Source organism: Channa argus, chromosome 15, assembly GCF_033026475.1.
Source record: "Channa argus isolate prfri chromosome 15, Channa argus male v1.0, whole genome shotgun sequence".
Taxonomy (NCBI): Eukaryota; Metazoa; Chordata; class Actinopteri; order Anabantiformes; family Channidae; genus Channa; species Channa argus.
The window spans coordinates 11,796,678-11,811,415 of record NC_090211.1 but is presented as its reverse complement, the minus strand read 5'-3'; the positions used below and the strand labels follow the sequence as shown (position 1 = coordinate 11,811,415).

Sequence of the window (14,738 nt, the reverse complement as noted above, 5' to 3'; positions counted from 1 at the left end):
AAACTTCTTTCACGTTGTCATTATGGGGTATTATTATTTGTAGAATTGTGAGAAAAATAATGAATTTTATCCATTTTGGAATAAGGTTGTAACATGGAAAAATGTGGAAAAAGTTAAATCCTGTGAATACTTTCTGGATGCACTGTATCTTTAGTGGTTTGGCTTCTCACAAGTAGAGTTAATAAAGTAAGGTATTTACCTGTTTGTAAGTCATTCACCACACAATACCAATTAATTATTTACAAATGGGATACCAGACTCAGAGGAAGTAAGGGAATATGGGCTGAAACAAAATGTAAACACTGAAATGGTATGTGATTTAACCTCTCCAATGCTCTCCCAGTTTCTTTCATTACCACAGCTCACCCCCCCCCCCCCCCCCCCCACCCCCCACCCCCCACCCCACCCCCCTTCACACCATTCTTCGCTCTCCCCTTTCTTGCTTTCAGTCCTTTTTGAGTGCAGTGGAGCATGATGGGCTGTTTCAGCCAGACACAGGTTGGAGTGTCTGGGACATTTTCTTTCATTTATTTTTTTCTCTCTTCGCTGCTCTCCCAGGCTGAGCAAGGAGAAACACAAGTAGCCCAGATTAGACAGAGATGCCAAAAGGGAGAGAAGGAAGGAGGGAGAGCTTCAGTAATGGGTGTGTGCATAACACTGAAGTAAGGGGGGAGAGACACGCAGGGAAAGTGGTTCAGTAATAAAAGGAAGGACTAATGGAGCAGTTGGCAGAGCAGATGGGGTGGTAGATCGGGGTGAGTGAGGGTAAAGGGTGTGGGGTGTCAGGATGGGAAGGAATGTGACCGTGGTTTTCAGACCTGTTTTGTTTCATAATACTGTAACTAAGGAGACACATTTCATTCTTGAGCAACGTATATGCCTGTGCTTGTGTGACAGGTTCTTGTCTGTCTGGGTCTGCCTCACTGCTTGTTATTGTCTTATGTTTAGGTGTGTGTGACTGAGCTGAGCGAGACGCAGGCTGCTTCACTGAGCTGAGCTTACACACACCGTCAAACATGACATCTCGTTTACACTGCGACTGTCCTCCTTCTCACTGACCTCTTGGCCCTAATGGGAATGAATGGAGGTCGACAAGCAGTGGCAAATTCTGTATGTTCAGGTTACTGAGGTCCAGAGCCCAAAGGCCTTACTATTTACACTGTTGTGTCTGTGCACACAGTAGAACAGAAGCCCACACTGTGCTCATTGAAAATGGAGGCTTTTTAATCTCTTATCTCTACAGGTTTAAGCCCTTACCCTCCACATGCTTGCCCAAGAATGATAACTAAACTCACTTTACCCCTCTTCCTCATATTTCAGGCAATTTCTTGATAAAATTAGGATATTTGCGAAATTGAACAGGTGCATCAATAACAGAGCTGTGTCTGTACATATTTTTTTATGCCTGAGAAAAGGACACGTATCATCTGTTTCTTCTGTCTAACTTCACAAATCTCTGTCTAACATGTGCTTATTGAGAAGAAATAGCTCTTTTGATGGAGATTAAAAATTTGCCTTCTCACAGTCCTTATGTAAATTAAGCAGGTAAAAGCTTCTTTACAACGTAAATTGATGCAACTGTGAAGAAAAAGAAATTTCCTCACTGAAATGTTGTTAGGTAAGAGCTTTTCACTGATGGTCTCTAAGGCATTAAAGACCTAGCTTCTGGAACTCAGCTCTTCTCTTCTGCAGCTATAGTCCAGTTCTTAATAGAATTAAAACAGATTAATGGACTCTTAGTATGCTCAAGTTCGGGTGGGCTCCCCCAGCCTCACTGTTATGCATATTTCTAAATCTCCCATAGCAATGACAGTCAGTAAATGCAACCATTAGAACGGCATGTGGGCCCATGCAGACATGAGCCCACATGCAAGACTCATATCAGTATCAAAATAAGAGTCTGCTTGGGTTTTGTTTTGTGTGCTTGGGTAGATTGATCTTTTCGCTTCCCTTGTTCTCCTCTCAGCTATTCTAGGATTTTAGGATGTGCCTTAGCTTATTAACGCTTGAAATAGTGTACAAAGAGGTCTCCTCCAAAACTGGTCAAAGATGTATCAGAGAACTACAGGCCACTTTATCATGGCCACCATCACTGACAAATATGAAAACCTTATTGTATATCTGTGTAGGTAAGTGATATTTGTTCACCTCCTCAGAGACACAACAGTAAATGCATGTAAACATAGTATCTGATGAGGATAGTATCACTTAGTTATCTACTGTAGTGCACCATACAGTACATACTGTGCTGGTCATATGAGGTTGAATGTGAAGCATTTTGAGAGTTATATGAAATGCTAATGAGAGAGACAGAGAGAGGGAGTCAATGTGTGCATATAAAAAAGCTATATGATAAACCGATCTGTATGTGTCATTTTCTGCAAAGTCTTTACAATGTTTACACTAGCACAGGTATGTAAGCGCCTAATATCCTATCAGTTTATCAAATTATAATTCCGCTTATATTTGCACAGAGCTGAAAAGTTCCATGGAGGAAACATTTTTTTTACTATCTGAGGTTTGTTAAGGTTTGTGGAAAAGCAAAATTTCTCTTTAATATGTTCCTCTGTAGTCTAGTATAACTGATCATGGCATACAGCTCATGGAGTTGAAAAATTTACAAACTACTATTTACCACCTTCTTGGGTCATATTGTTTTCTTTGCAAGGGTGAAGGGGTGATACAAAAGTGCAAAACAATGGAATGTTGCCTGATAAGACATAGCGTGTTACACACAGTGTTTATTTTAATGTGATATTGAACCTTTCAGGGTACTGTGACTTTAGCTACCTGCTGATTCTGTTTGTTGAGGATCTTTGGAACCTAAAAAACATGTAAACACATTTAGATGGATTTTCTAGTCATATGGTTAAAACTTTGAAGATTTGACTCAACAAGCTAGTTAGACTTTGACATAACATTCTTCAATAATGCAAGCTTATTTACCTGGACTCAGACAGGGAACATCGGCGAGACACTAAACCACTTTGTTTATATTTTGCACTCTGAAGAATAAGAGATGTTGAGTGTGTGTTTAAGTGTTCATGTTTTCTCCATAACTAGCAGGTTACTCAGGGCAGACTGGAATGCAAAAACAAGATCATGGGGGAAAAAAACAATAGTCAGAACTTGTGAGGTGTCAGTGATATCTGCAGAGAGGTGGGAGCCTGGGTTCCAAGGTCAACATGGTAAGCCTCCTACAACACAAACATTTGCGTGTTGTGGTAATAGTGACATGACACTCAGCCCAAGTGAATACAAGAAAGGGAATCATGAAAACAGCCCATTCATCACTTAAGCAGACTATTACTCAAGTAAACATCATAAAATTGAATGTAAGAGATGATGTGTAAGAGACACTTGCTTAAAAACAATCATATAAAACGTGTTGGGTCAGTGAAAGTCTGTGTCTTCATTAATGTGTGTGTGTGTGTTTGTGTACATATGTATCTGTGGGTATGTGCACACTAAAATCTGTAAGAGCCTGTAGATTCTTCAATACACGTTGCTGTGTGCAAAAACAGTAAACCCCTACATTTTCCCTGATATACTATTTTGCCTTTTATTGGAATATAAAGAAAAGTGACAAATTAAAGTAAAAAGCTAAATAAATTATCTGAGAACCTTAGAAGTAGATGCTTTACACAGATGCATGGCTTTGTATGATTGGCAGTAAACATTCAGTCATGCTCTATGACATATAATAAAATATTGAGTACATCCAGTTGATAAAGTCATTCAAAAGGACAAGAAGTGACTCAGGGTTCATTGTTGGAACATAGATGTCAGGATAGGAGATTCAATCATGATGATTGCTCAACGGGCAAATGTTTTAGTGGTTGACATTGCACATTTTGTGACATTGATTTTTCTGCATTTGTGTGATATGTAAGGAAAAAGAAATAACCAGAATGCCAGTGCAAGGCATGATAAAAACCTACAAACAGGAATGCAAATTTGAGAGTTCAGAGGTGAAACAGCCCTACACACTGGTCTACAGAGATGTGGAAAGACGTGATATGGCGAGATGAGTCATTCTTGAAAGTGTTTTTAGCAAGTGGCTGTGTGCTTGCGGACGTACACCAAGAGAATATTACTTCCCCTTAGAGTGAAAGGTCATTGAAAAGCAACACAGAGTTGTTGAGTGATCATCTTTATCTCATGATAAAACTTTTTAATCCCTATGTTACTTAGTGTGTTCATTGAGTTTATTACTCCTCTTTTTTTGTGGTATTGTTGAGATACGGGCAAGAATTTATTTGTTGCAATTACAAAGGTAAAATAGACAGTACAGAAAAATATACGGTGTCATTATTGTGTTATTGCCACTTCTTGCCACAGTGGCAAAAGACACATGACCTAGTTTTAATTCACCTTGTTTTGCTAATATGACAGCAAAACCATGTTTCACAATTACCCTTATCTGATTCATGATGTGTGAGGCCGTTGGCTAATGTGTGTGTGAGATTATAATGTGTCTGTAAAAGTGAGAGTATAAGAGCAATAGAGTATTGTGTGTGTGGGTCTATAACACCGTATGTATGAGTGATATCCGTCAGCTATAATTACAGTCATCACCAGAACCTAGTGGGAGGAATACTGGGAATAAAAATACCTGGGGTGCCGAGGTCACAGCACAGCAGTGCATGAAGCGAGCTTGTGCGTTCCTAGGAAACTCTTTCTTTCTGCTCTTGTGTGTGAATATACATCCCTTTACTCACCCTTTTGTACGTGTGGCTGCAATGATAGCTTAGTACAGGCATTTAATGACCGTGCAGACTCCAGACACCCACCAATGTTCCTGTAATACCTAATTATGAATGTAGTGAACTATTGTGTAGTGGTGGTCCACTAACTTCAATTCACAAGAAGAGGTAGACAGCAGGTAGACAGAAGTCAGTAAATGCAGTAAAGTGAGGAGTGGACATTATATTTTGTAACAGTAAAAATTACATTATTAAATGTGTTGCCCATGCTCTGTTTTTACAACAGGTGCACTACAATAGATTTTATAGATTTCCTAAAGTCATTTGGTGTAATTGTTGAGCAATGTCAGTCTGACCGCTACAGCTGCTGGCTTGTTAGTAGTGTTAACTTTGTGGGTTGAATTATGGCTGCCTCTGTCCTATAATGATGTTTCTTCTTCCCTTTTATTGCGTGGTGACAGATAATGACAGGATGGAAAAAGCCAGAGAAGGAGTGAAAACGTCCTCCTGGAAAACTAAGAAAGACGGGGACAGGGAGGCAATCTCATCCCAGGCACCGAACCGCAGAGGTATCTACCTATAACGGTCTAGACTGTTTAACAGTCTTTGGTTAAAAAAACATCCATACGGGCACAATCTTGAAATGAAGTGGTTAGACAGTTGAACTTGTTTAAAGTGCAGATCAACCTTTCATAAAATGTTATAATGAATGACACATATTTTGATTAGCCAGGAATCCACAGGTTTGAATTAGGTTTCTTGTACTGTGCTGTTTTACTGTGCTGTTTTTCATCACTCTTATCTCCCCAGTTTTTTCAGGTAATCTTGTCACCAATCCAGAGGACAACCCAACACAAGGCTTTGTTTATTAAACAATAGGGCTCATTCAAGTGTGACCAGCTACAGAAGGGCCGCCTTAGCAAAACCCGACAGTGACAGACATTCTGACTTAACTGTCATTTTACAGAGCTGCATTTGCAAATCCCTGCCCTCAAAAACCTCATGTTGTGTCACTCATAGCTGAAGGTGACACAGTCATGTACTATTTGGCTGTGAATGGCAGGAAGTAGTTAACAAAGTTAATCAAATATAGGTAGTTTGATTTTATATTATTGCATACTTTCACATGAGATCAAATGCCACATGCGTGCCACTGCTTGTACATGTACTTGTTTAGTAGATGGGAACAAATGCTGGCGTGTGTGAGTTGGGTATTGTATGTGTGTGTACATGCTGTGTGTATATTAATGTTTGAGGCTTCAGAAAACAACAGAGGGCATGGTATAAAAAAAATCCTGATTGTTTCTGAGGGATTATGCTTCACAATACAGTGCTTTATCAGAGGGCCTGGAGTGCTGTAACAAGACACGCTTGCCCTGAGTTCCCCCAGCCAAAGACTTGCTCCAGCAGCGAATCACAGTGGGGAAATGAATTGAAGAGAGTGGGGTGGGGGGGTGATTGTGAAGGAGGGAAAAGAGCAGAGAAAGGGGGAAACAGATGACGGGAAGAAAAAAGTGAGAGAGAAAATAAAGTAAGGAGGAGAGTTAAATGTACAAAGAAGGCAGAAGTTGAACAAGTTTAACTGGAGGCCATGCTTCAAATAGAAAGACTTGTTTTCTGACAAAGATCCCTCTCAGTAGATTGAGCTGGAAAACAGATTAATAAAGCCTGTCCAAGTTGCTTTATGATATTGCACAACATGTCCCTCAGCAGCATGTGAACAAAAACTGCTGGGAATCATACTGTAAAGTGCTCATGCTGTTTGCATGTGATAGCCGAATGCAAAATACGCCACCTCACCACTTTGAATATTCAGTATACAGAATATTCAAACACTGGTCTCTGAGGACGGAGGCTTTCGGTCAACAGTCTCTCTCATGTTTGGCCCTGTGGATGGGAGGTGTTTTTGATTAGGTTCTTTTATTTGCTTCCTTGTATGAAACTTTCTCAGCAAGATCAAGTTGCTGTGCCAGGCTAACCAAGCTCTGCAAAGGTTAGCTGTCGGTTTGGGAATGAGGTCCGACTGAGTGTGGCAGAAACCTTAATATGTGTGAAGGAGGATTAGATGGGTGGGGGTGTACTATGTATGGTATTGTGTGAGCCCATGTTACTTCTTCTTCCCATGAAAGACATCCTAATATACTTTTAGTATAGTTCATGTTTTGGAAAGATGAAATGCCAAAATGTAACCACACAGCGTGATTATGCTACACGTTTTTGTATTATAGAACACATTACTGACACATTGCCATATTGTGGGCAAGCAGTGTACAACCCAGACAACATGCTGGATTTCTCTGTATGTAATGACATATGCTGGTGTGAGTTCATGCGTTTGTGTACTTCCTCTTTGTGATATCAAACCTGTGCCATTGGGAGTTTCAGGCCTCATACTGAGCTGACTGGACCAAACCAAAGTATCTGTAACAGCCCTGCTTTCTTGTGGGTGCATAAAGGCTTGTTATGATGCTCTGTGGATTTATAATAAACCTATAAATGTCTGTGTGAGACACCGGATAAAAGAAGTCAAAGTGTTCTTTCTCAAGTGTGAACATGATATTGTTTTCCTAAAAGGAATCACTTCTGGCTTCTATATGATGGTTTGGTTGTGGTCGACTTTCTAGAGGGTGTATTTTGAAACCGTTGTGGAGCTAAGTGGATTCAAGCCAAGCAGGATACTAAGTAGCCAGCACTATTGTTTCAGAGCTACTCAGGATTCTCAGGGTGACGCTTTGCCTCAGCTCTGACTTCACTCACAGACCCTAAATAGTGCATGCATTTTTAATAAAAAAGTTGTGTTCATAGTGATTAACTGGATAAACTCTACTCAACTCTGCTTATGAAAGAATCTTTCAAATACCAGAGCCTGTCTACCTTTCAAACTCCTAGAGTATTAGCCTCATCCACACAGACAGGGAATGAAGGATTGAGGAGGTGGCTGTAAGAGGAAGATAGCTGTTTATCACTAATTGCTGCTCTTATGTTGTCGAGACATGACGACTAAAATGCAGCAAAGTTGCAATTATTTACTTTAAAATTCTGTTTGGACTGTCCAGAAAATACTCCTTCAGACTGCAGAACTACATGTTCTGTTTGTGTCAGTGGGACATTGGACATGCATGTTCTTAGCTCTGTGCGTGTTTTCAGGCTGTCCTGCGTCATTGCTGATCTCCACTGTTTATGCAGGGGCTCAGTCAATATAGAGAGGGATGGCTGGCTATCCAAGCCACCCACTGTCACTTGATATCTATGTAAAAAGTCCTCTGCCACACAGCTCCTCCCTCCCAGGAGAGCTGTGCCAAGTCCATTTATGCTCTCAATTCATGTTTGTTGTGATGCTGCTGTCTTTATTCATTACGGATCAGGCCAAGGAGTGATGAAACGATCAAAAACATACAAAGTTAAACAAGTTAGGCACCCGAAATTAGGTATTAAGTAAATTCACTTGGCTTCAATGTCACTTTATCTACTCCACATCTAAGCCAATGCACTAATGAAACTTGAGCGTATGATTTAGAAGATTTAGAAGATTTTTGCTACAGCTACAATCGACAGTTCCCATGTGAGAATAACAGGCATGGGCAAAGCAGAAGAGGTAGTGGGAGACAGAGAGATGGGGGAAAGAAAGGAAATGCAGTTAAAGGCATAGAGAGGGGCTCACAAACAGTGGGTGATACAGACTCTGGTCTGTGTTTTCCCGGCGAACCAGAGAAGGCGCAGTGTAAATGAAGCGTGCTGCACCACACCGGCCTGTGCTTTATCTTTTGCACCGTGTGTGTGGATGTGTGTCTGAAAGAGAAATGACAGAAACCTCTTTTAGTTCTCTAGGGCTCTGCTTTCCCTCAGATCTCTCATGGTTAGAACAAGTTAGGACGACTGACATCCTCTACCCATGAGCAGTCTGTTATGATAACAGGAGAGCATAGATAAACAAGACAACATGGATACATGCATGCGTCCCCCTGACTCTGACCCACAGTATGATGGCCTCCCCTAGTGTGTGCTGAGTAAAAGTGCACTCTGCAAAATGGAAATCTAAACTGATGGCCCAGTGCGAAACAAGGCAGTGTGATTATATTTACATACATTTGAATAATGTTTTATGATAAGATATCATAGTGGCTGATTAAATGATTTATGTAAAACTATAGAAACTGGAAAGAGTATTTCAATCTTTCCTTTTTTGGGAGGAACACTAAGACAGGCAGTGACACACTACTGTACTTCCTGGAGTTAACTTCCTCATTGAAAATCAGTTCACAAGTTTTTTTCTTAGCATTATGACCTCTCATTTTTGTCTAATAACTGTCATAATTGTGACACTCTGCATCTCTAGAACACTAGGTAAGGCATGGAGCATTGTAAATATGTATCTTTGTCCTATTTGGGTTTTTTTTTTTCGTGTTAATCTTTACCCTCTGTAATGCTAAGCTAACCGAGCTTTGTCTGCTTTTCCTGTTGCGTTTTAAGAATGTTGATTAACAGCTTAAAGACTGTTAATGATACACTGTACTACTCTGTTATCTCACAGGATGTTCTCAAAGAAATACTTCATGCAAGGATATTAAAACTCTCAGTGGCTTCAAGTTCTCGTATGACTGTCCTACTGCAACTGAGGTTTCTGCTTCTATTAATGACGTATGTTCATTATCTTTAAACTCTGCTCAAATTCAAAACTTTCTTTATATATATATATATATAAAGAAAGTTTTGATATATATATATATATATATATATATATATATAGGATGAAAAGTCGATGACTTGTTTCCTGTGTGTTTTCATATTATGTTTTATTGGTGCAGTCAGTCATAGTAACTGCTTTATAACTTCCAACAGACTGTGGCTGCTTATGGTAATGTCCAGACAAAGTCCTATTACTTTTTATCTGATGTAGTCACCATGGATGGCTCTTCAATTGTTACAAGACAGTGCAGAGACCTAAAAATACAATGCATACTTTACGATGTAAGTTCACCTTTCTTTCAATGCCTACAGTATATATATATATATATATATATATATATATATATATATATATATATATATATATGTGAATAATCCATAAAATTGTAATTCATTTCATCTCTACACTTTCACAATATAGACAACTGTTTTTTCTTTCAAGGGCACCTATGCAGCAGAAGCATGCGTGAACTTTAAAACTACCGGTAACTCAAAAAAATCTTGTGATTGATTTACTGCCTATTCTTGTTCTATATCTTTGACAATATTGTAATAATAATAAATGACAGTACTGCTACTAGAAGAACAATAACAACATCTGAGCTTTTTCTTCTAAACAGAGATGGGGAAAGCTCCTGAACCGTGGACACCAGGGGTCCTAAGTGAGTGTGTGTTTTGTGATTCTGCTGCCTCACAGCATTTTTTTGCTAACAATAAGGCTGCAATATCCATATTTGATGATGACATATTTGTATTTTGTCTGTTCTCCAGTTGGTGTACCAGTTTGTCTGATACTGATCCTTTGCCTCAGTGTGATACCTTGTTGGTGCTACACTTCTTGGAAAAAGTGAGTTCAATTTTGTCAGTGACTATCAGTTGTCAATTTCTACAATGACTTGCACAGCGTCTTGTGTCTTTACAAATGTTTGTTTACTGTTTCTTTCTTTCTGTCAGGAAACAGCACGGCAGACCCACATTTTCTGGGTTTCTAAGATACCTGCTGTCTTTCTGTAGTCACAAAAAGGGAATTTCCACGGCAGACAGAAGAGAGAGCGATGAAACTAGGTCAGTCTTACTGTTTTTTTCTTCTTTCTTTTTTACTTTTTAACTGGCTCTGCTCATCTAAGGACACAAAAAGGCACCTCTGTCATTTAAGTTACAGGTAGTTAAATAATCTTTGTGGCTGTGCATATTAACAATAATAGATAAAAGGAAGTCAAAAGTACAACAATTCTGCTTTTTAATATGTTCTGTAGCAGAGCTGCTCCAGAGGAAAGGTGAATTTGAGCCAAGTAAACTTATCTAAATTGAGTTACAACTATCTTACTCCATTTGAGACTCAACATAGGCTAATTCAGTTTGACTGGACATTATTAGTATATGCTAATTTTGAATTTAGGTTTTAAATGTCCCTTTAAAACACAATGAAGAAGGTAAAGTCCAGGACATCATAACAAATTGAGACTACGAGACTATATTAAACATGTATAAACGTTTTTTTTTTCTTTGTCTTTAGTCTGGTTCACGGCAGACTACCCACTAGCATGGATCCACGTGGATGTGGTGAAAATTACATGGATGAGAACAAGCAAGATAACACACTCAGAACTGTCCATGTTGACAGGTTAACAGTCAAACACCTTCCGAAATAAACATTTTTCTCCACGCTAACCTTTGTTAGCCTGTAGGAATTCCTAATTTCAATCTACTAAAATTAACCTTTCTCTTCATAGTACTGATACTAAAGCTGATGGGAAGATTCCTCAAAACATTCGTCTGAACTACAACTTGGGCAACAAGGGAATCCAGCCAAATAAAATGTGAGCTTAAGATTTTTTTTTTACACTTTATTGTGTCTATAGCCTGTTTTTTTTTTTTTAAGGTTTATGTGAAGTGTCCCTTTAACTGGGCAGCTAGCAAAGAAGATTTCTCAGGAGAGATTAAATCCCATTCTTATCCAGCATTTGTTTTGCAGTAAAGAAAAAAAGTGCCCTTGATGTCAACAGAACCTTTCATTTTCAAGTCATGAAAAGCAAAGATTTTTGGTACAATAAAATATTGTTTATCCCTGTTTCAGGAACCTGAGGGATGATCCAGGAGGAGTAAATCATAACACAGAAAACAACATTGTGAGGTAAATCTGTAATTCCATGACATGATTTCATGTATGGCAGTTTGAAAACGTGTGTATATTGTTACCTGAGGTTAATCACTTCACATTAGTAGCTGAAATAGCAGTGTGAAATATTGAATATTAAAGATAATAAATGTAATAATGGTCAGCATGGTGCCGGAGTGGGTAGTGCTGCACCCTCACATCTAGAAGGTCCTCGTTTGAATCCTGCGTGTGTGGTTTTCCTCCAGGTAGTCTGGTTTCCTACCACGGTCCAAAGACATGCATTCTAGTTTGATTAGTGACTCTAAATGTTTGTGTGTGTCTCTCTGTGTTGGCCCTGAGATTGGCAGGCGACCTGTCCAAGGTTTAACCAGCCTCTCACCCAGCGACAGCAAGGATAGCCCCCCTCACCTTGGATAGATGCAAATGTATTTATTCAAAAGCAATCCATGTGCTCTACTAGGTTCTGTTTAGAATGTAAAAAAAAAGTGAAATAAAATCTAAAGTTGTAAAATATGACAAAAACTAGAAAGCAGATATAGTCCTAAAGCATGCCTAGCTTTTCTAGGAGCATGCAAATGGACAATGGTTGTATCCTAAATCATTGTGGTACTGAAAAACAACTGGTGTCTCCCCAAAACTCTCTGTCACTTTCCAGTTTCTAGTATTTATTACAATAAATCTTTTCACTTTCCTGTTGTTTATACATGTGTGAACAGTAATCTGAAGTTTCTCCTATTCTGACATCTAAAAAGTGAGCATAAACCAAAGCTTTGCAGCTAATGTGCAGAGGTTCATGCCTCTATTCCTTGTTTTTTATGTCTCCAGAGAAGCTGTTCAAAGTTTTGATGTGACAGGGGAAGCCATAGCTTTGGTGAACAAGCACAGCTTTGACCCAAACCAGGTCAACATGTGCCCTACTGCACCAGTAAGTTGAAAGCTTTCTCCTGTATATGATCCCTTTTTCCCTATTATTGTGTGTTTTAACTAAGCAGTTTGTTTGTTTGTTTGTTTGTTTGTTTGCTGCAGGATACAGACGTGGAGTCAACACCCAATATGAGAAAAACAGAACCATAGTATACAAAATAATAATAATAATAATAATAATAATAATAATAATAATAATAATAATAATAATAATAATAATAATAATAATAATAATAATAATAATAGGAGTATTCTCACAGTCAGAGTATGGGGTAGATTTACTGGCAGTTCCTTTGGATCAAGTCCAGCAGACGTTTAATCTGACTTTCTCTTCTGATGAGCATGCTATCTTTTGTTTTTTCATTGTGTTAGAAGATAGATCTCTTAGAAGCCCATGTGCAGAATTTTACACAATCATATAATCTGTAAATCAATATGATGACAAAAGTTTTGATTGAAAGACAATTCTACAATGCTGAATTAAGGTACAGCCAATTAGTAAGCAACATGCGATTACATATTTATGTTAATACGTGTAAATTACTATTGGTAATTCCTTTTTCTTAAATTATTACATCACCTGACAGTTATCACTGTAGAAATTCACGGAAATTAAAGACCCAGGTTTCATTTGAAAAAAAAAAGAAATTTGTTGCTGGAAATATTGAATGCTTGGCTAGATCAAAGGATGGGTGGACCAAAAACATGTCAGAAAATGTACCACGTTTACAGCTGTGAGAAAACTCTTAAATATGTCTTTTATAAATATATGTACCTATATAACTGACATGGTGTTATGTTTATTAAATACCTGTACATATTTTAAATGAAATTGATACATGCATAGATATATGCATGATATTACCTATTGTATTTTATATTGTTTGTAATTAAAACAAATGTGTTTAATGAAAACACATATAACTTTATATATATATATATATATATATATATATATATATATATATATATATATATATATATATATATATATATATATATGTGAATGTTACATTTGCTTTTGCTTTTTTGTGTTGTAATTTGATTATGCAAAATAACCTGGCATATTGGCATGTTTTTATTTATTTTTTTGCTTGCATGGCTTTTGCTTTTTCATAAATAATGATGACAATTAGTTTATTACAATATTCTTAGATTTTTTAAAATTGTTTATATATTTTTAACTCCACTTAGGATTTCTGAGGTCATTTTTACTATGTTTCCTATATTACTGAAGGCAACACAACGCACCTAGAACTTTAAACCACAAGGGGGCAGTAAATAGGCGCGACGACACAGAAAGGCCACATAATTGCACCTCTTATTAAATTTGAGCGATGCAAATGCAGTTAATGTGCATTTATTCCAGACTGCAGTAGCTTCTATGATTCTTAAGAGCACAACAGAACATATATGTCCTACTTTTACACAATGCACTTTTAAGAGTAACCACTGTGCATGTGGCTAAAATACCCTTGTTTCAATGAATTAAGCCACATTTATAGTACTGCTGATTGACTATTGTGTGTACTATTGTGCAATCAGTGTATGTGTATGTGTGTGTGCACGTGTTTAATCAGTGAGTTTTCTTGTGCAGTGCTCTGATTTATTGACCATCTGTTAAAGGGACAGTAAATAAATCATGTGTACTAAATATGTTTATAGCTTGATATATGCTAGTATTGTAGTTGCATGAACACACAAACACACAAGTTCAGGCAGAATTTAAATACATAAATACCTTATTGAGCGCTGCTCAGAGTTTCTGTGCGTCTTGGTTTGTCAATGCCTGATTCTATTTTAAGCTTCCCTAAATGTGCAATGACCTTGAAAATGCCCCCTTTTTCTACCTCCCAGATGGACTGAGTTCCAGGAAGTGAGTGTGTCAGGGCTTAGAGGCTTTGTTGCTCATGTTTGGTATGTCAGTGTGTGAAGGTGTCAGTGTAGTACCAGTGAAAAGAGGGTGATTGAGTGATCAAGGCCTCAGACTCTTTCCTCTTGGGGAGTTTCAGTTAAGGGACACGAGCAAGGTAAGGGCTGGCCAGATGGGTGGATGGGTAGGGAGTGGGGCATCACATGACATCATACACGTACGGCATACAGTATAACAGTATACAGCTACATGGGAGGGGCAAACTGGCAGGAAGGCTGTAATTACGGATGAATACTCAATGCTTTGATGCACATAATAATTAGAAATTGACTAATTAGTTACCACAGTCCACCAGCTTATGAGCTGTCAGCGAAACAAAAGAGGGAGCTAAACACTGATAGGGCAACATCAGGGGTAAGAAGGGTTGTGG

General features: G+C 38.3%; 1 protein-coding gene across 3 annotated transcripts; it reads left to right on the top strand.

Moving 5' to 3' along the window:
- The first annotated feature begins 6,212 nt into the window (after positions 1–6,212).
- LOC137100486 (uncharacterized) lies at positions 6,213–13,192 on the top strand. 3 transcript variants are annotated; one of them, XM_067478336.1, is made up of 12 exons: positions 6,213–9,050; positions 9,238–9,323; positions 9,546–9,674; positions 9,835–9,877; positions 10,013–10,054; positions 10,164–10,239; positions 10,347–10,457; positions 10,909–11,016; positions 11,126–11,212; positions 11,470–11,526; positions 12,337–12,436; positions 12,538–13,192. In XM_067478336.1, exons 1-12 carry the CDS (start codon positions 8,987–8,989, stop codon positions 12,583–12,585), a joined length of 951 nt encoding a protein of 316 aa, XP_067334437.1. In that variant the 5' UTR covers positions 6,213–8,986; the 3' UTR covers positions 12,586–13,192. The 3 variants fall into 3 exon arrangements, with proteins under 3 accessions (XP_067334437.1, XP_067334438.1, XP_067334436.1); XM_067478335.1 differs by having other exon boundaries at positions 7,755–9,050; positions 9,238–9,344; XM_067478337.1 differs by lacking the exon at positions 9,546–9,674 and having other exon boundaries at positions 6,214–9,050; positions 9,238–9,344.
- Positions 13,193–14,738: the final 1,546 nt, after the last annotated feature.